The 23,401-nt window shown below is 37.1% G+C and overlaps 1 protein-coding gene across 1 annotated transcript in view; it reads left to right on the plus strand.

Moving 5' to 3' along the window:
- Window positions 1-23,401, plus strand: part of MYCBP2 (MYC binding protein 2) — a 213,475-nt gene that overhangs the window by 143,737 nt on the left and 46,337 nt on the right. The window contains exons 53-58 of the mRNA XM_086620176.1: window positions 1,529-1,603; window positions 3,679-3,903; window positions 4,804-4,936; window positions 9,262-9,387; window positions 12,758-12,919; window positions 22,692-22,793. Coding sequence (XP_086476302.1) covers window positions 1,529-1,603; window positions 3,679-3,903; window positions 4,804-4,936; window positions 9,262-9,387; window positions 12,758-12,919; window positions 22,692-22,793 — 823 coding nt within the window. The remainder of the gene's footprint in view (window positions 1-1,528; window positions 1,604-3,678; window positions 3,904-4,803; window positions 4,937-9,261; window positions 9,388-12,757; window positions 12,920-22,691; window positions 22,794-23,401) is intronic.

Here is a 23,401-nt window from a genome sequence, read left to right on the forward strand (position 1 = left end):
CAAAAGATGCGATATGCTGCAAAGGAATATAATTGGTCTCTTACACCACGTTGAATGCCTATGAAGTACACTCTCATGAGGCAAATGTAGGCTTTTTATAGCTGTCAAAGTTCTGTTTCAAGTTGATAAACTTTTACTCTGCCAACCTTCCCATTTAACACCCTCCTCACCTTCCCCAATGCCTCAAAATATATCTCACTAGTGCATTAGTACCTGTTTCAATTTTGTATAGAGGTATTAAACTCTAAAGGAATTCTGGTGTTGACAATTACCCAAATTTTGTCAAAATTGCAAATCATTTGCATTACTGAAACTTGATGTAAGCAGAAGTTTTACATACAGTATGTAGCTAGATGGTTTTCTTCTATCATGATTCAGAAGTCTGGATTTACTTACTTTTAATGTGTTACTGTTTTTTCAAGGAATACAGAGGAGGCATTCCAAGAGTGTTTTGTACTTGTTTCTACTTAAAGGGATTCGTTGCCCTTTTTTAACTACTATTAAATTTTCATGTGACTACTGTCCGGAGATTTCACTTGGTTCGCCTATCAAGATGAGGATAGGAAATAAGATTTTGATATCTCTGTTCATATAGATAAAATGGAATTCTGCCTTAGGAATTCTGTCATAAATATTGATTGTTAATACTACTATGCAGGTTCTATTAAGTCTTTCATTTGGCAGGAACAGTAAAAATTTCTTTGAAATGAGTAGAAACCAGTATATGGAGAAAAGATTACTACGTTTTCATGTTTTCCAGTGGTTAAAAAATTGTATCCTAGCTGTTCTGTGGCAGCAAAGAACAAGCAGTGTTCCTTTCTGTAGTACGGGCAATTGGTTATAATATTAGTGAGCTCTCTGTGGCAGCTCCATTTGGTTTTCATAAGAAACTAGTAAATGCCTTGTATATTCTGTAAAGATAATGAAATTAGTGATCGTTGTCCTTACAGCACTCTGAAATTTTTGGCTCTGGTAAATAATGTCATTTTGATGGTGCAAAATGATGAAATCATTCTGTGCAAGTGAATTGCTTTCAGCAATAGTGAGCTCAGCCCTTCTGCGTCTTTTAATTTCTGACCTGGTGACTGAAAGTCTGTGTGCAGTTGTCCTGCAGTAATTGAAATTATCTTTCGGAACAGCAGACTCTTGCTATAATACTGTGGTTTGTGGAGGGACCAACTACTGTTTCATTGTAACAGAAGTGTGGGATTTTTCTGTGCGTGAAGTCTCAAGCTTTATAAGAAATGTCTGGCTCTTAATTTCAGTAAATGGCATGACACACTACATCCATTTCGAGCTTTTGACACACTAAACTGTTTTTATTTAATGGATGATTTGCCATGGTGAGCAATGGACTCAGGTGACTTAATTAGGGAAACAAAACTTTCCCTTTTTGCAAAACATTCTACCAATAAATTTACTTGTGAAGAAAGTTTGCGTTATAGTACCTCAAGCTTCTTCCTCCAGTGTTTCTTTGTTCCCATTTCTTTGTTGATATATGTCTTTTTTTTTAAACTTTGTTGCTCAGAATGTCTTTAATGCTAGCCAAGGAGTAAGGGATTTGGACTTTTTTTCATGGACTTCCAAAGCTTTACCCCCTAAGGTGAGTTAAATGACAGGAACAGTCACACTGTATCTCATGTTTTCAGATTGTACCTTATGACTCGACTTTACACTAAATACTCTTTGAAGTCTGTTTTACTTTGGATTATTTTTACAGGAAATAGCAGATTTGCATTGAATGCCGTATCTGTGTCTTCCTTTAGGATGAGAAAAAAATACCAGGGCAGATTACTGAATTTTCATTAATTCATAAATAGCACTCTCCTTTTTTAAGAAATCAAATCAGAAATTCAGAGAGATGGTCTAGTAACATTAGTAAGTTTTTTTTCTGTTATTGGAGGGTACACATTAAGTTGCAGCATCTAGTAAAATGATGTTTATATGAGCAAAGCCACAAATATTTAATAAATATTCAGCCTAGTCTTTACTCTTTTTAAATTATACAATTAAAGGAACAAGCTATGTTCTGTACAGTTAAGCAGTTTAAATTATCTACGGAAGTGCTTGTCTAAATCTCTTTGCAGCCCTGTAATGACTTTGAGTTTTTTCGTATGAACTTTGATGACGGTCAGTGTTGTACACATGAATTTAGAAATTGAAAAACCTGATTTTCTACTGAATCTTTTCCCCCAAAATAGCAAACTTCTTTATTGTTATATCAAGATCTAGGCAATGTTTAAACTGTCTTCAAAACATAACCATATTTTTTTTCCTTGAACCGGTTTACCTCATCTTGCATTTGAAAGTTATGTATTTACAAAATAGATTCATTTTTGTGTAAAGGCTTCTGCTGTAGTACTCTGGACATAGTGCACAGAATTCATTACTAAAAAAGATGAAAATATAATAATTCAAGGCATTAGAGGAAATGGCATTAATTAAAAAGGAAATAGCATAATCAGAAGTTTGGTTTAAAACTGATGAAAGCAAGTATTCTTTTACATAGCAGGAAGTGAACTCCTGGAAGGTGGTTTTACAAGAGTTTGTGGAGGCAGAAAGTATCAGCACGTTCAGAAGAAATTAAACAAATTTATAGAAATCAGATTCATAAATAAACACTAAAGAAAACAGGGTATACCCTCTAACGTCCATAATAAAAAGATTTTAAATGCTGTTGGTATATAAGGGACAGACCACTAATAAAGATTTGTATGCTGCTTCTAAAGAGCAGCTCTGGTTGCCGTTCCTGAAGACAATATACTGGACTAGGTGAAACACTGGCTTCATCCTGTAGGACATTACTTAGTTCTTAACTTTCAAGTGTTCTTTTAAAAGCACCCTTGACTTGCATTATAAGCATAACAGAGCTCGCTCCTGCTTCTCACTTGCTTTCTTCTGATACAAATGTGTGTTAAGTTACTCCCATCCCTCATATATTTCTGTACAACTGCCTTTTTATTAAGCTTTGACTGGCTGAAAAAATCTATGCTAATATTTCTTTTCTTTAGTAACTACCAATTTTTCTTGGTAAGAAACTCAAAAAGTGTTTTCTCATTTCAGATTTGGGTATATATTTCATCTGTAATTGGTACTAGGACATTGTCATAGTGAAAATAAATGCACAGTAATATTTATATGTGCGTTTAAGAATCTATGGTGTTGCTGTTACTCTTTGTTGTAATTTTACCTTTACTCTAAATTAACAATATATTCTAAATGTGAAATCAAAAAAGAAGCATATCATTTGGAAAGAGATAATATTCAAATTCCCTTTACATAGCCCCAGACCTTTTCACAAAGTTTCACAAATACAGCAGAAGGAATGAGTGTATATACTGATAGATCTCGGTATGAAACAAGGTTTAGTGAAAGTGGTTAGCGTAAATAATTTGTCTATAATTGTAGATATGAGATATTCCTTTTATGTAAATGGTCTACATTTACATCATCTTTGTTTCAAGAGTAATATGGTGACTTTTCAATTAATGTGCAATTTACTAGCAGTTAGTTGTTTATCATTGCATGCTAAAATTAACAATGTAACTACCTATTTTAGCTTTGAAATTTAGTGATTGTACTCTTGAAATAAGTATTTCTTATCTAAAGAGTTCAAAGGTAGTATTAATAGGTTTTATTCTGTTCTGTTTTGCCTCTTTTTTTTTTTTAATTTCTTAGGAATCTAGGTCTAATACTGATGATTTTTTCAAAGACCTAAATTCACACTGCCCACAGGAAGCAGTGATGCAAGAACAAGATATGCCATTCCTTCGAGGTGGACCTGGAGTGTACAAGGTAGTGAAGACTGGCCCATCAGGTCACAACATCAGAAGCTGCCCTAACCTTAGAGGTATCCCAATTGGAATGTTAGTTCTGGGAAACAAAGTCAAGGCAGTGGGCGAGGTATGGATCCTTGTAGCTTCATGTCTTCATAGATACCAGTATATAACAGTAGTAAACACAACAAAAGAATCTGCCCCTCTACAGGTTTGCTTTTCCAACCTTCATGATAAATATTCACCTTTTAACTTGGTTTATATTATAAATACTAATGCAATTATGTCTTTTGCCTTTTAGATGTGTTCATTGATTGGAATAATGTTAAAATTGTACTGCAGTTACGTATGCTTGTTTATATATTTCTGTTACAGTACTCCTTACAAAGTTATGTTTCTTGTTCTACTTTTTTGTCGTATTCTTTGAAAGAATTTTGTTTCATTGAAAAAAATGTTTTTATAGGCTAACCTGTTAACAATTATTGCTTCTCTGTATTGATTGTATTCGTTTGCTCAGTTGCTGAACTGTTGTTACCATTCCCAGTTGTCCAGATTTGGTGTTTTATGATTAAGAAGGGCTTAAGGATGAAGTGTGTCATGCTATTTCCTAAATATAGTGTCAGGAACAAAATTAGTACACATACAAACTTTTCATATGTAACTTGGTATTATAGTTCTACTGTTGCAGCCACCAATAAAAAGGCATATTTTGGTGAATATGTTCTTCAAGTTTTTATTTAGGTTTGTTTGGATGTTCCAAAGTTGTGATGTTGGTTTTTTGCTTCTTCTGAACATAAACAGGTGTAAGATTTTTGGAAATACTCCTACCTGTAAACGTGCCATAGATAGTTTTGGTCCTTCAATCTGCCTCAGCGTGTGGCCTTAATTTAAGAAACATTTTTTACATTTGCATTGTAATATAAAGATGGGAATGAGTGTGTTTTTCAGATACGATAATAAGTTGCTGAATCATGCTACTCAATTATCTGAAAAGTCAATAAATTGTGCTTTTTTATGTGTGCATCAGGTGACTAATTCAGAAGGTACATGGGTGCAAATGGATAAGAACAGCATGGTAGAGTTCTGTGAAAGTGATGAAGGCGAGGCGTGGTCGTTAGCTAGAGACAGAGGTGGAAACCAGTACCTCCGACATGAAGATGGCAAGTTGTTTTGTTTTGTTTGTTAAATTAACTTGGAAAAAATTAAACAATCTAAACAAGGCAAATAAATAAAGAAGGAACTGAGTTTTAAATGGGTATTACACATTTTCATTTGAGTTACTTTACATGATTGGACTTCAAAGTTGTTTATAAACATTCTTTAAATGTTTTTTAAAATAACAGTTAAAGTATTTCCCCATGTTTTCTTCTGTACCAGTTAGGGATCATAATTTTAGCTGTCCTTCTTTTAGCTATGTAGATTATTTTTAAATAAGTAATTGTGCGTTTTTGTTAGCTTTCTTCGGTCCATTTTGTGTCTCAAGAAAAACAGAGCAAAATGAATTACTTATGTTCCTTTTGATTTTAAGTTTGTTAGTTCTGTCACATAGCATCCTGTTAAAATCCTGTTAACACATTTTCTAACACTTTACTTAAAATTAACATAAAATTAGTTAATTATTCTAGTTAGCGAAGTGTGATTGCATATTTTTATTGCTTCCCCCACCCAATCACCCTCCTTGTTGATCTCCATCGAAACAGGCTATCCTTACTGATCTGACATATCTATCTTTCACCATGAATGCTTCATATGAATACCTTGAGGTATTCTGAAACTATTATTTCCTTAACAGATGGTCCCAGCCCATCTGGATGACTTCTCCTGTGCAAGATTATGGGCTATTTTTATTTCCTTAAAGATGAGACAGGGAGTGATCTGTCAGCATTTATACTTCTGGAGAAGATATCTATTGAACCTCCCTGTCAGTAGCAGATTCAGCTAGATCAGATTGCTCAGGCCCTTGAGTCAGGTTCTTACAATCTCCAGCCTCTCTGGACAACCTGTTCCAGTATTTGACTCACCCTCATGGTGAAAAATTTTCCTCATACTTCATCACAATTTCCCAAGCTGCAACTTTTGTTTATTGTCTCTTGTCCTGTCACTGTGAACCTCTGAAATGAGTCTGGCTTCATCTTCCATGAACCCTTCAATTACATAGTTGAAGGGAGCAATAAGATTTCACCTTAGCTTTCTCTTTTTAAGACTGAACAAACCCAAATCTCTCACTTGGTGGCCTCCACTGAATTCATTTCAGTCTGTCTTCTGATAGGAGCCTGAAACTGGACACAGCACCTCAGCTGTCCAGTGTGTCCATCTTGTCTTTCCAATGTCTAGTAAAAATTACTATAGATCTTCATTAGCATGATTTTGTTACAGGTATTCCCAGAGAGAAACATTCAGGGTTCCTCCATTGACAATAAAATTTTGGTAGAATTCCCCAGAGGCTGTTTTATTTCAACTCACTTGAAGAGTTAGTTTCTTCAAGCTTTCTTTTTTTTCTTTCAACATATATTTCTTTGTTTTCTGAATAAATCGGGACATTTTAGATTTATAATTTTCCCACTCCATTATGGGATCTAATGCATCTGTTTTCCAAAAGATGTCTTCATGAAAAACATCCACCTCAGCAGTCATTCCATTTGTGGTTTTAGGTCGTACTTATTGTCAACCTCTTACTTGTTCATTGTAACGGACTCTTTGCCCTTTTTCTGGTTTTGACGTTTTATGCTGAAAATTATTTCATGTCTAGATACTCTGATAATTATCATAGAATCATAGAATGGTTAGGGTTGGAAGGGACCCTAAAGATCATCTAGTCCCAACCCTCCTGCCATGGGCAGAGACACCCTCCACTACACCACGTTGCTCAAAGCCTCATCCAGCCTGGCCTTGAACGCTTCCAGGGATGGGGCATCTACAGCTTCTCTGGGCAACCTGTTCCAGTGCCTCACCACCCTCTGAGTGAAAAATTTCTTCCTTATATCTAATCAAAATCTCCCCTCTTTCAGTTTAAATCCATTGCCCCTTGTCCTATCACTACACGCCCTTGTAAAAAGTCTCTCTCCAGCTTTCCTGTAGGCCCCCTTTAAGTACTGGAAGGCTGCAATAAAATCACCCCGGAGCCTTCTCTTCTCCAGGCTGAACAGCCCCAACTCTCTCAGCCTGTCTTCATAGGAGAGGTGCTCCAGCCCTCAGATCATCATGATGATCATCATGTTACCATATTAAAGCAAAGTAATTCCTTCTAAGTATGTATTCGTTGTAGGCTGTTGCTGCTTGACCTTAAGGTATAAAACGTTCTGCAAAGAAGGGAAATAACCAAGAGTTTTTCATAAATTGTATAAATTGTGAAAAAAAATCAAGTGTTTATTTAATACTTAGCACAATATCTTTTTTGAACTCATAGATTCTCCATTTTTCATTGTCTGACAATGTCAAGTTCTGAGGTGCTCAAAGAGCCAAAGTAGATTCTAGAAATGAAATATTTGTGAATTGGAACAATACCTTACTGTTGAAAGCACACATATTCAATAATAGGATTGTTAACTTCATCATTTTCTAGCCTAATATGCAGCTGTTTCCTTTTCCAGTAGAAAATAATTTCTGTGATGTTAATAAATTCAGCAGTGTGTGAAAATTTCCATTCAAAGTACTTATTTTGAGGAATACATCTAACCTACGTTTAAGTCACTCGACAGTATTTTGCATATTTTAAGTAGTCTTTTCCAGCTTCAGTAATTTATCTATCTTTTTATCTTTTTTATAATTTCTCATGGTATATCTGTGCTTTAAGAAAGAATTCCCAAATTTGGAAGAACTTAAACAAGACCCTTGTTTGAAGGTCTGTCTTCAGATTCTTTATGCTTACGTACTGTTACTGAAGGACATCTTCAAGTATATCCTTCTCACAGAAAAACAGAAACGCACGCTCCAGGCTTTAAGGACAAAAGTCTGCAGTAGGATTTTTACAATCCAGTGCATAGGGATACCGTCTTAGAAACTTTCTGATGCAAGTCCTGTGCCTCGACATGCCTGGTTTTATTCTTTTCTAGATGAGTCTATGTTTTTATAAGTCAGGTGAAGATAAACACCTCTTGTGGATCTAGATGAAGCAGTTTAAGTAGTTACCAGTGCAATTCCTGAGATATTTCAACTTATGCTGTGTTCCTAGTTCATCTCAGTACCAAGTAACACTCATGTGCTTAAGCCACATCTGAAAATCTTTTAAGCTGATTGCTTTTATTTGCCATGAAGTGAAATAGGAATACTCTTTCTCATCAGTTTCAATGCTTTTGCTGGAGGGAAATAATTAGGATTTGGACGAGCTCGGACTAAATTTGCAACTGTCTATATTTTTATCCATAACTAACACTATCTTTCAGATTGCTTTTTTGTTTTCATTATTTAATAAAATGATAATGATATTCTCAGAAAGAAGTAGGATTTCTGTCAGAGACAAAGCAAGTCATACTCACTGAATGCCTAAGTCTGTAGGCAAGTATCCAGATACTGTAGCTGAAACACTACAGCAAGATCTAGAGTTGCCTCTAATTGAGAAAATTCTAGATACTTTCTTTTTTAAACTGACTTTAAATTTCCAGCCTTCTCCCTGATAATTTTTTTTTTAATTTGAGTATGTGTGGTGTGTAAAAGTTTATACTCTGAAATGCAATTTTCTAAAAATGGCTCTGAGTTGTGATTTTTTTATTTTTTTTTTTAATTGAATCTACTTTAATTTTGGTATGTTACCAAAGAAAAAGTTATTAAAGGTGTGAACCAGAGCTTTTAACCTGCATTTGGAACATTTCATGTGAATTGTTTCTTCTAGGTTGTAACTTGAAATGCTGTTTCTGACCACGTTAAGTCAGTAATGTCTCCCTAAATCTAAATAGTAAAGTGGATTCTGTCTTTCATTTGTTCTGGCTGTTCAGTTGTTACGGATATTCACGAAGACTGTAGGCTGATTTTTGGTTGGAGGCTTTTTTAATACCATACAGAAAGCAAAACTTTAGTACTCAGTATCAGATGTGAATAAATCTGTCAGGGGAAAAAAATGTTTTATTTCCTGTGAACTATTAAGGGAATAGCCAGGATTTAAAGTTTATTGGCTCTGATTTTGTCACTCTGAAAACTATCTTTTCTCCACCCTGCTTTGTCAAATGAATTTAACAGTTGCTGTCCAAAGAATAAACATTGAATGGTGTGATGTTACTGAAAAACAAATGTTAAGTCTGTTCCTAAGTGGCATGTGATGGCAAAGCTGGCAGCAACTCAAACATAAAAATGTCTACGTGGTATTAAGTCTTCCATCTTTTTGCTTTTAGAGCTCTAAAAGAAGAGAGAGATGCTTCTCTTTCTGAAGAGACTTGAGTAGAGTGTTATCTGTGGAAAAGAAATATCTCTCCTTTGCCTTTTGACTCATGTTTCCAGTGTAAATCAGTTACTAAGAAGGTCTAAATCTGAAGTGATATGTTTTTTTTTACAGAGCAAGTCCTTCTAGATCAAAATGTTCAGACTCCTCCCCCAAGCCCTTTTTCAATACAAGCTTTCAGTAAGGGGACAAGCTGTAGTAATGGACAAGGGTTTGATTATGGCCTTGGAAATAATAAAGGTATGTTTTTATACTCACATTCTAAAAAAATGACATTTTTCTTAACTTTGCTTATATTTTTATTACTCATTTCCTACTCTTTTAGGCACCATGCAGTGTTCTCCAAAAGGCCTAAGCTGTAGTGTAATGAATTGCAAGGTGTCTTACAAAACATGTAGTTAACATTGTAACTTTTTTTTTCTCTGCTTTCATTTCACTCAGTCTAAGTACTTCAAATAAAAAGGATCATCAAAGATTTTCAAGGTACAGTTGAGGATTTCTGTAGTGGTAGGCACAAAACTATAATGCAGAAATGGAAAACAGATACTTGTGAAACAAGATATGAAAATTACTTGATGAAGAAAGCATAAGGTTTAAAATTATTAGAAACATTTGTAAACACTTCTCACCTGTCTTGACATTTTTTAAGTGCCTTAAATGAGATGATGAGATAAAAGATACCAGTTGAGATTTAAGTTTTAAAACTGAACTTACCTTTCAGTCACACAGATACCAATTACAAATGCTGGGAAATAAATAAAACCTTGTTAATTTTACTGACATAAAATAATTTTCTTTTAACCATGACTTATTTTGTTGTCAGGATATATGTAAGCAATCACAATAAACTCAAACTGCATGCCTTCTGTTCATTCATTCATTAGATCTAGAAGATTTAATAATATACAAGGGATTTTTGCTGAGGCAGATGTCCTTGCAAAATATTTGAAATGCAGAGCTTTTTTATTCTACTCTTACATCGCTGTACTCTGTCCATGCCACTATGAACATGGGCCTAAGATGTGCTATGTGTTTTTAACACCAGCATATATCCTTAATGGTCTCCTAAATAAAATAGCTTGATTTAAGACTTGTTTTAAAGGGGAAGAGGTGAGGGAAAAATTATTCCTAAATGTTCTAGTCTTTTATTTTCATAACATTAAATAGTTATATCATTTCACAATGGTTTACTGCATAAAAAAGCAGTTCATACTTGTCCATGCATTGCTATAGGAAACCCTTTTTTTGGACAAAGACTGAAAAAATTGAAGTGTTTTCATTTGGTTTATAGGGCTTTTTGAATAGAACTGCTTTTCCCCATTCAGCCATACTCGTTTCAAAGTGTTGTTTGAATCCCAAAAGTGAAAGTGTTTAAGATGTTCGGCATGTGAGGCAGTATTACAACTTGTCTCTCAATGTCAACTGTGTAACTGCGCAAAAGTATTATCTGTTCTTTTTCTGCAGATGCATATTAGGAAAAGAATTTTTTTCCTGTGCTGTCCAAAAGTGAAATCTTGGAGATCAATATGCTGTATTAACTGCCATCTTTGTTTCTGAAGACATTGTGATTCTTTTTACTATATCCTATCTTAAACAGTTTCTAAGGTGTTTCTTTGGGATATTATAGTTACAGAAAGTTTGGAAGCTACTGCTGGCGTTGAATTCCATATAATTTTATACACATTATTCTCTCGACATACTCTCAAGCTGTGATTTTTAGTGTGAGTGAGCAACTCAGCTAGATGACTTTATTCATTCTGTGTACTGTAATTCCATTTGAATTGCCCAAGAGTGGAGAGTTCTTGGCAACTATATTGAAAGAATAATGATATTACTTTCCCCAAAATATAATTCTTCAGCTGTATCCTTCCTTTTTATATAATGTTTTTGCATTCTCAGGTCTAGGAAGCTTTCAGTTTTGTGGAAAAAAAAAAAAAAAAACAACCACACACACACAAAAAAAACAAACCACAAAAAACAACAAAACAAACACCTGAAGTCACAAGCACAATGTTAGGGGAATTTCTGAGTGAAGCAGTTCTTTTGGAGGTGCTTGTTTGTTAAAAGAATTTCTATAGGGATATACTTTCAATGAAAATTCAGTCACCATCTATGAGCGCTTCAAACTACTGGTCAGATGTAAAGATCCTATGTAGTAGGTCTGTGTTTACAGTATTACCTGCGAGGCAGAAGACATAACTGCCACAATCTTTCTGTTTGTTTTAGCTATGTCTTCTCTGTTCCAACCTTCTACATGACAGATGAGTCTTTAATATTCCTCATGAATGGCCCTACTCACCTCCGTATTTAATTATTGTGGGCAGATGAATTTCAACCTCTTCTCAGATGTTCTTCCCTTTAAAAGAAATACTTATTTTAGGAAATAGGCCTGTCATATTTAAGAATAATAGTATTTTGTCAAACATGTCAATCACTTCTGGGTTATTAAGGTAGGAATGATTCCTGCCCAAGTACTGATTCCAATACTTTTTTAGGTATACTACTTCCAAAACAGTGGAATAAAATTGATTTGTTGATACCTGTAGGTGATTTAGAAAGACATTCCAGCTATTTTCTGGTATTTTTGTTCTCTCAATTTTGAAATGAAAGTATCAAGAAAATAAGTGCAAAATTTAACATTGGAGTTCTTAGGTAATACAGGGTTCCATACACCCACTGATCTTTCTCTAATTCTGTAAAAAGACAATTGATAATCACCCAAATATGTGGTAAATTTAAAGACTTGTAAATTCTGTATTAGCTGATAAATTTTTACTAGGATTTCTAGAATGCTGTCAAAATGATACAAATTTGCAGAATAAAGTGATGCCATTAGGACTTGCTTGCTGATGGTTCAAGCCTGAGATGATCTCAAACTTTTGATGTCTCCCAGCTCATATTACTAAGTATACTTCAAGTTATAACATGGTGTGATAAACTGCCTTCTTACTGTAGGCTTCATGTATTTCTAGTGCTCACATAGGTTTTTTGTGAATGGGCATTGAGAAATTAAAACTATTTTTAACGTGCTAGTTTTTTGAAGGCCTTTGTTTGCCTCACAACAAATGTATGTTCTGAAGTGGTACTTACTTTAATTTTAAAATTATCCTCAATCTGATCTTGAAAAACAACATGACAGAATACTTTTAAAGATATTTGCAAAAACAGGCAAATATTTACCAAAGCCTTGGCACAGAAATACACTTGCCAAAGCCTAAATACATGTTATCTTTCCCTTCTCATCAGTTTTTCTAATCTTTTTCTGCATGTTCTGTTGCATGTGTGTATTGTTGTAAATGCTAGGGATTTCTGTTTTTTCTTTGGCTGCTCTTCATTTTTTAGCAAGGCAAATATAAATCTCGATTTTGAAATGTTTTAAATTGCGGTAAAATATCCATGATCCTTAAAAACCTTGCTTGTACTTTCAGTAATTTTATCGCCATGCATGAGGCGAGATTTTTGTGTTTAGCCACAACCAGAGTTGTATCTGGCTAAATAAGATTTGTGAGCTTTCTTTATTATCATCATTTAAACTTTAATTGAGCACCATTTTACTCTGCCTTTCTGGACAAGTAACAGGTTGTAGTTTTGACTGTTTTGCCCACTACAGGTGACCAACTGAGTGCCATACTGAATTCCATTCAGTCACGGCCAAATCTCCCAGCTCCTTCCATCTTTGATCAAGCTGCAAAACCTCCCTCTTCCCTAGTCCACAGTCCATTTGTGTTCGGACAGCCCCTTTCCTTCCAGCAGCCTCAGCCACAGCTTCAGAGTAAGTTTGTCAGCCTTACCTGCCTCATCAGTCCATTTCTGCAGCTTTGACACTGCTGTTCTCAGTTGCTTACCAGCTACTAATCATCCCTCAGTGCACCTTTCTGATTTTGTTTTGTTAAGTTTTTCATGATTCAGAAGCATGTGAGGTAATGTTCCTAAAGAAGTATACTTGTTCAACTTCAATGTCAACATTGACAATATTCTGCTTTTGTCTGTGTTCTGCAGTGTAGATAAGTTATGAAAGTGCATTTCCAATATTGTATGCAGCTCTGGGTTTATAATTAAGGTAAATACTTTATATGGTACAAAATGTTGATAATTCTTTTAACATCTTAAAAATGGATTGCAGTAAATTCATAGTTATTAAATTTTCTTGCCTCCTAAATTCCTATTTTTGTCATCACTTCGTACTTTAGGAATGTAGCTGTAAAGCAGGAACAATTTGGCACTACACATAAGAAAGGCTTTGGTAGTGTTCTGTTAGGTGCTCATAGGATGGGCATGGACATGGAAGTTTGCACCTAGAGGTGAACAGCAGTTAACCTGGTTACTGATGGAAGGACAGGAAACTGTTTAGTTTTTGATTACTGAAAAATATAAAAGCTCAGTGTTCATGATAGCAGATACTGTAGTAAATTGTTCCTTAGATACAAAGAGGTATAGCAGGGGTCACAGGAATACTAGTCTTCTCCTGTCGTCCATAAACTGTCCTTCAGAAGTACCTCAGTTCTTTCTTGTGGGACCCTGTCAGTCAGTTCAGTCTCTGTCTATGCAGTCCTGGATCTATTGATCTCAGCTTATTGAAGTGACAGTGAAGTGCTTCATGTGAGAACTAGGTTAAAATGTTTAATTCACTTTTATAAAGACTATCAGAAATACTCTGACAGTGATCTTCTGGACTTAACGCTGGACTTAAACCAATGTCCTGAAAGCAGAATATTCCAAAACCTACTCAGATAAAACATCTGATTGCCAGTGGCATCAGTGCACAATCGTTGAGAATTTGTCAATTGTATATTCTTTCCCATCACTTTCAGTTTTCTTCTCTTGTTCAGAGTAGTAAAATCAGAGTTCCTTGTTCAACTTTGCCTCAAAAATAACTCTAATTGTCTTATTTCAAACTTGAGATGGTTTGTCCTTTAGCATTTAGATCTGTATTGTATGAAAATAAAAGCTGTATTCAGTAAGCTACATCCATGGTTTGTATTTTAATAAGGATCCTTGATTCAAAAGGAAACCTTCTTTTTTGTCAGATAGGGGAAGCACTGGTACTCTACCAAATAAAGTAAGAGTGAAACTAGAAAAAATTTTCAAGTTTGTGTCTGATTTGAGATCTTAGCTTAGTGTAAGATCTCAACTGATATGGTTATCTAGCCCTTCCAGCAGGACAAAAATTGTCAACCAGAACAGATACACTATTGCACTAATTGTGATTTGATACAAGGACTTTCTTCCAAACAGTTCATTATTTCATGTAAGGCTTGATGCAAATAATGTAAATTATGCATAGAGGAGATAAATATTAACATTTTTTTTCAACTATCAAAATTTAAGAATTAAATAGGGGAAAGCTTCCTCTTCACGCTTCCGTAGTCTTTTCCAAATTTTTGTTAATCCTCCATTTACAAGTTCATCCAAACTCAGAATATTGTTAGGAGGCCTGTAAGACTATATACTTGTTCATTTAATAGTCGAGGAAATTATCAGGGATATTTGAAACTTAAATAAGACTCTCTAAACACTTTATTTTAAGCAATTATTTTGTTATTACTATATTTCTTGAAACTTTATAACTTTGCAATATAAGACTAATTAGAATAGCAAGCCATATATGAAATAAAAATATTTCGATAGAAAATCATAGAATCGTAGAATGGTTCGGGTTGGAAGGGACCTCAGAGATCATCTAGTTCCAACTGCCCTGCCATGGGCAGGGAAATGCTCCACTACATCAGGTTGCCCAAAGCCTCATCCAACCTGGCCTTGAACACTTCCAGGGATGGGGCATCTACAGCTTCTCTGGGCAACCTGTTCCAGTGCCTCACCACACTCTGAGTGAAAAATTTCTTCCTTATATGTAATCTAAATCAGCCCTCTTTCAGTTTAAATCCATTGCCCCTTGTCCTATCACTACACGCCCTTGTAAAAAGTCCCTCTCCAGCTTTCCTGTAGGCCCCCTTTAAGTACTGGAAGGCTGCTATAAGATCACCCCCGAGCCTTCTCTTCTCCAGGCTGAACAGCCCCAACTCTCTCAGCCTGTCTTCATAGGAGAGATGCTCCAGCCCTCTGATCATCTTTGTGGCCCTCCTCTGGACTCGCTCCAGCAGCTCCATGTCCTTCTTATGTTGGAGACTCCAGAGCTGAATGCAGTTACTCCCATGTGCAGTCTCATGAGAGGAATTGCCTCCCTCGACCTGCTGGCCACGCTCCTTTTGATGCAGCCCAGGATACGGTTGGCTTTCTGGGCTGCCAGTGCACATTGCCGGCTCATGTTGAGCTTCTCATCCACCAGCACTCCCAAGCCCTTTTCCTCTGTGCAGCTCTTAATCCATTCTCCACCCAGCCTGTACTTGTGCTTGGGATTGCCCCGACCCACGTGCAGGACCTTGCACTTGGCCTTGTTGAACTTCGTGAGGTTCTCACAGGCCCACTTCTCCATCCTGTCAAGGTCCCTCTGGATGGCATCCCTTCCCTCCAGCGTGTCCACAACATCACACAACTTGGTGTCATCTGCAAACTTGCTGAGGGTGCACTCGATCCCACTGTCCGTGTCTCCAACAACGATGTTAAATAGCACTGGTCCCAGTACTGACCCCTGAGGAACACCACTCATCACTGGCCTCCACCTGGACATTGAACCGCAAACAGCTCTTTGAGTGCAACTATCCAGCCAATTCCTTATCCACTGAGTAGTCCATCTGTCAAATCCATGTATCTCCAGTTTAAAGACAGGATGTCATGTGGGACAGTATCAAATGCTTTGGATAAGTCCAGGTAGATGATGTCAATTGCTCTTCCCCTATCCATCAATGCTGTAACCTCATCATAGAAGGCCACCAAATTAGTCAGGCAGGATTTGCCCTTAGTGAAGCCATGTTGGCTGTCACCAATCACCTCCTTATTTTCTATGTGCCTTAGCATAGTCGCCAGGAGGATCTGCTCCATGATCTTGCCGGGCACAGAGGTGAGACTGACTGGCCTGTAGTTCCCTGGGTCTTCTTTTTTTCCCTTTTTAAAGATGGGGGCTATGTTTCCCCTTTTCCAATCAGCAGGATCTTCACCAGACTGCCACGACTTCTCAAACAGGGTGGATAGCGGCTTAGCAACTTCATCAGCCAGTTCCTTCAGGACCCACGGATGCACTTCATCAGGTCCCATGGACTTGTCCACCTTCAGGTTCTTAAGATGGTCTCGAATCTGATCTTCTCCTACAGTGGGCAGTTCTTCATTCTCGCAGTCCCTGCCTTTGCCTTCTGTGACTTGGGCTGTGCAGCTGGAGCTCATGCCAGTGAAGACTGAGGCAAAGAAGTCATTGAGAACCTCAGCCTTCTCCATATCCTGGGTAGCCAGATACCCCGTTTCCTTCTGGAGAGGGCCTGCGTTTTCCCTAGATCTCTTTTTATCACTGACATATCTCTAGAAGCTTTTCTTGTTGCCCTTGATGTCCCTGGCCAGTTTTAACTCTATGAGGGCTTTAGCTTTCCTAACGTGATCTCTGGTTACTCAGACAATTTCTTTGTATTGTTCCCAGGCTACCTGTCCTTGCTTCCACCGTCTGTAGACCTTCTTTTTGTGTCCAAGTTTGTCCATGTTTATCCATGCAGGCCTCCTGGCGTTCCTACCTGACTTCCTCTTTGTTGGGATGCACTGCTCCTGAGCTGATCCTTGAATATTATCCAGCTTTCTTGGGCCCTTCTTCCCTCCAGGGCTTCATCCGTTGTACTCTACCAAGGCGATCCCTGAAGAGGCCAAAGTCTGCTCTCCTGAAATCCAGGGTAGTCAGCTTGCTGTGCACCCTCCTTGCTTCCCTAAGAATCTTGAACTCCACCATTTCATGATCACTATAGCCAAGGCTGTCCTTGAGTGTCACGTTCCCCACCGGCCCCTCTTTGTTGGTGAGAACAAGGTCCAGCAAAGCACCTCTCCTTGTTGGTTCCTCTACCACTTGGAGAAAAAAGTTCTGTTAGGGTAAAATTCCGCTGTGTGGTTTTTAATCTGTGTTCAGTGCTGATGAAGCTATAATAGAACTGTAACAGGAACTCTTTTTAAGTGTGCAATTTTCATTCATTATTTCCATAGCACTTTATAGCCTCTTGTTATCCAACATGTAATTAGAAGTTAAATCCATTAAACATATCTGAAGGCACTCTATCAAGTCACTTGGATTTTTGCCCTAGACATGCGTAGTTTTAGTTTGAAATGATGTGCTCTGTCCTCAAGTGCTTCCTGCAGTAAAGTTCGATCTAAAAATTAAAATGAATGTTTATAGTCATATAACTGTTATATTAAAGGGACTAATGATAGTCTAATAGTTGAAAGAAGCTCTACCAGCCTGGGTTTCCATGGCTGGAGAGGTTATATACTAAATACTGGGTTTAACTGAAAGTCTCCTGAATAGTTTAGTCTGCCAGTTAACATTTTCTGTTCTTCCTCAGATATCTGTCATCCTCGGGAGAAATTTTATTTGAAAGCATGATTCTGAGAAAAGTTAGGATCATGCTGAACATCCTCTGGAATTATTTCCTTAATCTAGGTTTTTATAATAGGAAGAAAAATGTTGATCTGATTATAAAACATACTCTATGCCAGTGACAGGTTGTAGTTTTTGTTAAGAGGATTTTTTAGCTTGCAGTTCTCTCTGAGGAACGGTTTCTGTGCTGGGAGTTTGGTTTGGTTTCCAAATTCATTTAAGAAGAGGCTTGTCACAACCTTTTATCTTCAATACAGTGTCTGGTTATTTTTTTTGTGGAAATATTACAGTTTTGGACAACCACTTCCTCAGATATAATGCTTGAAAAATTGAGAAGTGTCTCTGTTATTCTTTTCACATCATAAATAGGTAAACTAACAGGAGTCCTGTGTGTTTTGTCAAAGAATTTGTTACAGAAGGGGTGTTACAAAAAAGAAGGGGGAACTGTGTTACTCAGTTTTGTGTTATTTGCTAGAACTCTGTGAAGGGCTGATGGTTCTGTCCTACTTAATTCCTTTGCTAATTTTCACACATGGTGACACAAGGGAAAAATCTGAGAGATTTTCTTTTTCACGGGGACAGACAAAATTAAGATGCGTTTGTCATGTATTTTAGTTCCTTGTCAGTCTTGTCTGCAGCTAAAAGGCCAGAAAAGCTAGAAGAGATGGCATAACCTACCTGGCATTCAGGAACAGCTGTATTGACTTGGAATCTTAGCAACGATTTTTTTTCCAGAAAGAGCATGAGTTTATGTATGTTGCTTCCTTGATTATTTCAACAAAACAGTCTGTAATTACTCCAGCCTGAGTAGGCTTCCTTCTGAGAAGTCTGTAAGATCATCAGTAATAGATTTCCTCAGGACTGCAACCTCCCACAGTTGCAAGCTTATTACTGGTCGCTTGATTAATTTGTCTCTAAATTCTGTGAAAAGCACAGAAGTCTGAAAGTTCTGCTTGGATTCTGAGTATAGGTGAAATGTGGAATCGTAGAGGGTCAAGGAAGATCGTGCTTTTCAACAGTGTGTGCTGGGTCATAAAACTCCTTAGACATGACAAGTCAGGGAGACAGGACCTTGCCATGTTGTCTAGCATCAGTTATCAAAATTTCAGAATTGACTTTGGAACTCTGAACTTAGGGAGGAAAGTGTGAGACCTTGCAATCACCAACATTAGACCTTTATGCCATGTTTCCTCACATCTGAGTTGCTATTGCAAATGAAGAATGGATTTATAGGCTGAAGAGGCTTTGGGACCTGCCTTATTAGCCTCATCTGTCACATCCTCTCTCTCTCTTCCACTGCAGCCCAGGCAGCTCACGGAGCAGCTGCACAGCACAGCTATTGCTTCCTGACCCATCTCAGTCCAGGCAGAAGCTGCAGTGCTGAGCTGCTGTTCAATGAGACGGCAATGTGCTCTTGCAGCCCAGAAGGCCAACCGCGTCCTGGGCTGCATCAAGAGGAGCGTGGCCAGCAGGTCGAGGGAGGTGATTCTCCCCCTCTACTCTGCCCTCATGAGACCTCACTTGGAGTATTGCGTCCAGTTCTGGAGTCCCCAACATAAGAAGGACATGGACCAGTTGGAGAGGGTCCAGAGGAGGGCCACGAAGATGATAAGAGGGCTGGAGCACCTTTCCTATGAGGACAGGCTGAAAGAGTTGGGGCTGTTCAGCCTGGAGAAGAGGAGGCTCCGGGGTGACCTTATAGCAGCCTTCCAGTACTTAAAGGGGGCCTACAGGAAAGATGGGGAGAGGCTGTTCAGGAGGGCCTGTTGTGATAGGACAAGGGGTAATGGTTTTAAAATAGAGGGAGGTAGATTCAGATTGGATATTAGGAAGAAATTTTTTACCATGAGAGTTGTAGAACACTGGAACAGGTTGCCCAGAGAGGTGGTGGATGCTCCATCCCTGGAGACGTTCAAGGCCAGGTTGGATGAGGCCCTGAGCAACCTGATCTAGTTGGAGATATCCCTGTTCCTTGCAGGGGGCTTGGACTAGATGACCTTTGAAGGTCCCTTCCAGCCCTAACCATTCTATGATTCTATGATTCTATAGTCAGGCTGCTTCCTTGCCAATCCGTGCTGCGGAGCTGCAGTCCAGCATCTAGTCCCACCATATATGATCAATCCCTACCATTCGTGTCAGGAGCTCCTTGATACAGTCCTTCAGTATGGTGCTACCACTTTCTTTTGGGGTTTGTTCCTTTCTTTTCTAGGCGCTAGTTACAGAACGTTTAGAGCCGCTGGCTTTGCCTGCAGTGCTTCTATCCACATTTCCTAAACTGTAGAGGAGGCACTAAATACCACACATATGGAGCACATAAGCCTTCTTGGTAGTGTTTCAGTTAGATGAAGGGAGAGGATATTCTCAACTAAGCACACTGATCTCTTATGTATCATGCTGAAATGACTTAATTGTCATGCAAAGCAGCCAGAGAGTTTTGGTTTAACTGTTTTTTCAGATGCTGCATATTGCTGAAACATCACTGTTGAAAATTTGAGCTAATGAGTTACATGATTTCACACTCTAGTCTTTACAGATTTGTACGAAGCATACATTTGCCCAGGTCAATCCAAAACCATCCCTGAGTGACTGGTATGGTAAAGTTTTGAGGAAGAGGACAAATTATGTCAAGTTTTATTTTAACCAAAATAAGTTTAGTTTATCACATCTTCAAAAATTGTACTTACAAATTATAAAATTATAGAAGTATTTGTATCTACCCTTCTAGCACAGGAATGCTTATTTCAATTAATAAACTTGACTGTCTCAAGTGTTGCTGCTCCAAACTCTACCTTTGGGTAAAGAACATTGCTAATGTTTTTCTAATGATACTGTGTTTCAGCTTTTGCTTTCATTCGCTCACTTGTTCCCCTACTATGACAGTATCTAATACTTTTCTCCCTGTTTAATATTTGAATATTCAAACATTTGTTAGCTTCATTATAGTCTTTTACTCATAAAAAAAAAAAGAGTCCTTGTCCAACTGTCACTATGGCATTTGGCATTTTCAGGATATGAAAAAAAGATGTATTGATTGCAGTGCTTGAGGAAATTCAGCTGACAGCCTTATTGTAGCTTCCATGTCAGTAACAGTGAGCGAAAGAGGAATGCATTCTTTTAGAAGAGGCATTCAGTGCTTAGGCAAAAAAGCAAAAACAGATCAGTGCTTTGCTTCACCATCGTGCGGAAAAGAAATGGAATTTCAGAAGAAACTTACCTCCACTCTCCAGAGGCATTTTACCAGTTTGTTTTAGGGTTTGTTTAAAAAAAACTAACATGAACCAGTTGGTGGTATGCCATGCCTCCTGGATTGATTTACCACCGTTTCCTCAGAGGAAGTAGGCATGACTGTTAGAAGAATGCATCTGGCCATAGGAATTAGATTGCCTCTAATGTCTCTGTGTTGTGTAGCTTTTCAAGCTGGAGCAATTTCCATGTTGAAGGAAAGAGCGTGACTAAGGATACGCTGTCACATTTGAATGTGATGTGAAAAAGACCTTGCCTACCTTGTGTTTCAAGACTTTGTGATCTTTGAGGGTGAAACTAAAAGAAGGAATCTTGACCAAAGAGCTGGTCCCTGTGGCTGACCGGTTATCCTGGATAGACATACGTTGTTTGCTAAGGCAACAAGAAGATTATGTGGGAAAGTCATTCTCTTTGAACCACAGTCCCCTTGAAATGATTGAGCAGTAGTACATTGTTCAACGTAAACTAGATTACAACATTATAAAATGTAAATGTTCTCAGACATAGACTGAAAGAATGAAGTGTAAATATGCATTCATGACAGTGGATTTAGAAAAGATTTTCATTTTATTATTCATAGAGTGGAATGCTAGTGTATCAAATTGACATTTTTAGGGTTGCCTCCAATGCTACCTTGTCCTCCTAATGTGTTTTTCTGCATTTTGCCTTTAAAAAATGGAGTGACATCCTGTTACCCAGAAGCTATATACTTAGTGTTGGATCTCTCCAAATCATTTGTAGGCATTAAAGTAGGTAATACTGTTCTTAAATCTATACTAATACTGGGTTGAGAAATAGAGATTATTTTCTTGTTTTAAAGAATGAAATTCTTATTTCAAATGTGTAAACACCTCATTGTAGAGTCTATAGAACTAGAGTCGAGTCTACAGAACTCTATATATCTATGCTCATTGCATAAGATAGGGGGGTTAGTATATTTATGTGTACAAGCTAGTAAATGTAGTACCAGACAAAAAGATGTCATGAGCAGTGCAGGAATTGAAATCACTTATTTTCAATATACTTATCGTATTCCATTTGTACAAAAGGGTCTCTCTAAAGCAGAGTGTCTTCTAACATACAAATTCTCTTTAAAGTTATTAATGCAGTAAGAATTTTACTTTTTTTTTAATAAAGGAAGGAATAGGAATAAGAATTAGAATTGGAATTAAAAACAATGTTATAGAAAAGTAAAACGATAGACTTGAAACTAAAAGTCCCTGCTGTTATCTCACTCCAAGTTTCACTTGGAGCTATATCTCTAACAGATTTGGTGTCAGTAGACTTGCTACTGAAATTATCTTGGATTATATCAGAATTTAACTTTGTTTTTTTCTTAAGGCAAAATTATTTTTAAGGATTGATACAGACTTGTTTTCATGTCTATACTGTTTAATAGAAACTCTTGCACTGCTAGTTATGTCTCTTGATAGTATTGAGAAATGACAGTTCACAATTACATACATGAAGGTTTTCGAAACATGACATGATTGAGGTCCATTCAGATTTGAAAACAGATAGTTTTGATGGGTTTAATATATTTTTCTTGATTCTTTCCAGTGATTACTGAGGCTTTCCAACACAAACATCTAGACATTCTCCAATTTTCTCAAAAGAAAATGCTGAAAGCACAGAAGATATGTTTTTCTTTTAAAATTTAGATCAGGGAAAACATTTTTAAATAACTGTTTCTCATTTAAAACTAAAGTAGGAGTCTAAACAATGAATTCAGAATACTTAACAAAGGAGATGCATATCATTTGAAATGCTTGTTTCTATCTTTATTGCTTTTTCCATTGAATCTGTGCTGCTTCTGTGCAACTGTTTTCCACTGTAGAAACTCCATCCTGCTGCCTTGCTTCTCGTGAGCGTATTTACAAAACTAGTGATGTAGCTGGGCCTGCCTCTGCTATTTCATCTCTCTCTCACAAACTGAAGGGTGGGTATGCATGCCAACATAGCAAGGTTATTCAGACTTTTACATTCAAAATGTTTTTTTTTTCCTCCTTCTATTCATTTTCATTTCATTTGCATAATAAAATGAAGTTTTGAAAGTAAATGTTCAAGTTCAATATTTGTTGGGAGCTCATTTGATATAACCATTCAGCGTTGCCTTCCTGAGTTGCAGCAACTTCATGATATGTGATCTAGCTATCTCTCTGCTTTATAAACAGAAAGGTGACTGTTAATCTAGTAAAACCTGTTTTCAAACAATAGGTAAATGAAATATGGAAGAAGAAAGGGGGGGAAAATATATGAGGATGGTGGGGTTTTTTTGTTTACAGCTAAAGCAGTTTGCTACATGATTACTCAGTTTCTCGTTTTGGGAATTTTTTTTTTTCTGCTCATAGTCTAGAATGCTAATTAGGATTATTTACCTATGTGCAAATCCAAACCTTTGTTTTTAAAAAAACATAGGATATTTTTTTGCTGCTGGAAGCTGTGCCTTTCATAAGGTTTTGTTCTAGAAGGTTTTCGTGCTTGATATTCAGCAGTCATGCATATACTTTGAACTCGATATGTTGCTGAATGGCTTGCAGTGTTTTA

The sequence above is a fragment of the Tauraco erythrolophus genome, chromosome 1 (genome assembly GCF_009769465.1).
Source record: "Tauraco erythrolophus isolate bTauEry1 chromosome 1, bTauEry1.pri, whole genome shotgun sequence".
Lineage (NCBI taxonomy): Eukaryota > Metazoa > Chordata > Aves > Musophagiformes > Musophagidae > Tauraco > Tauraco erythrolophus.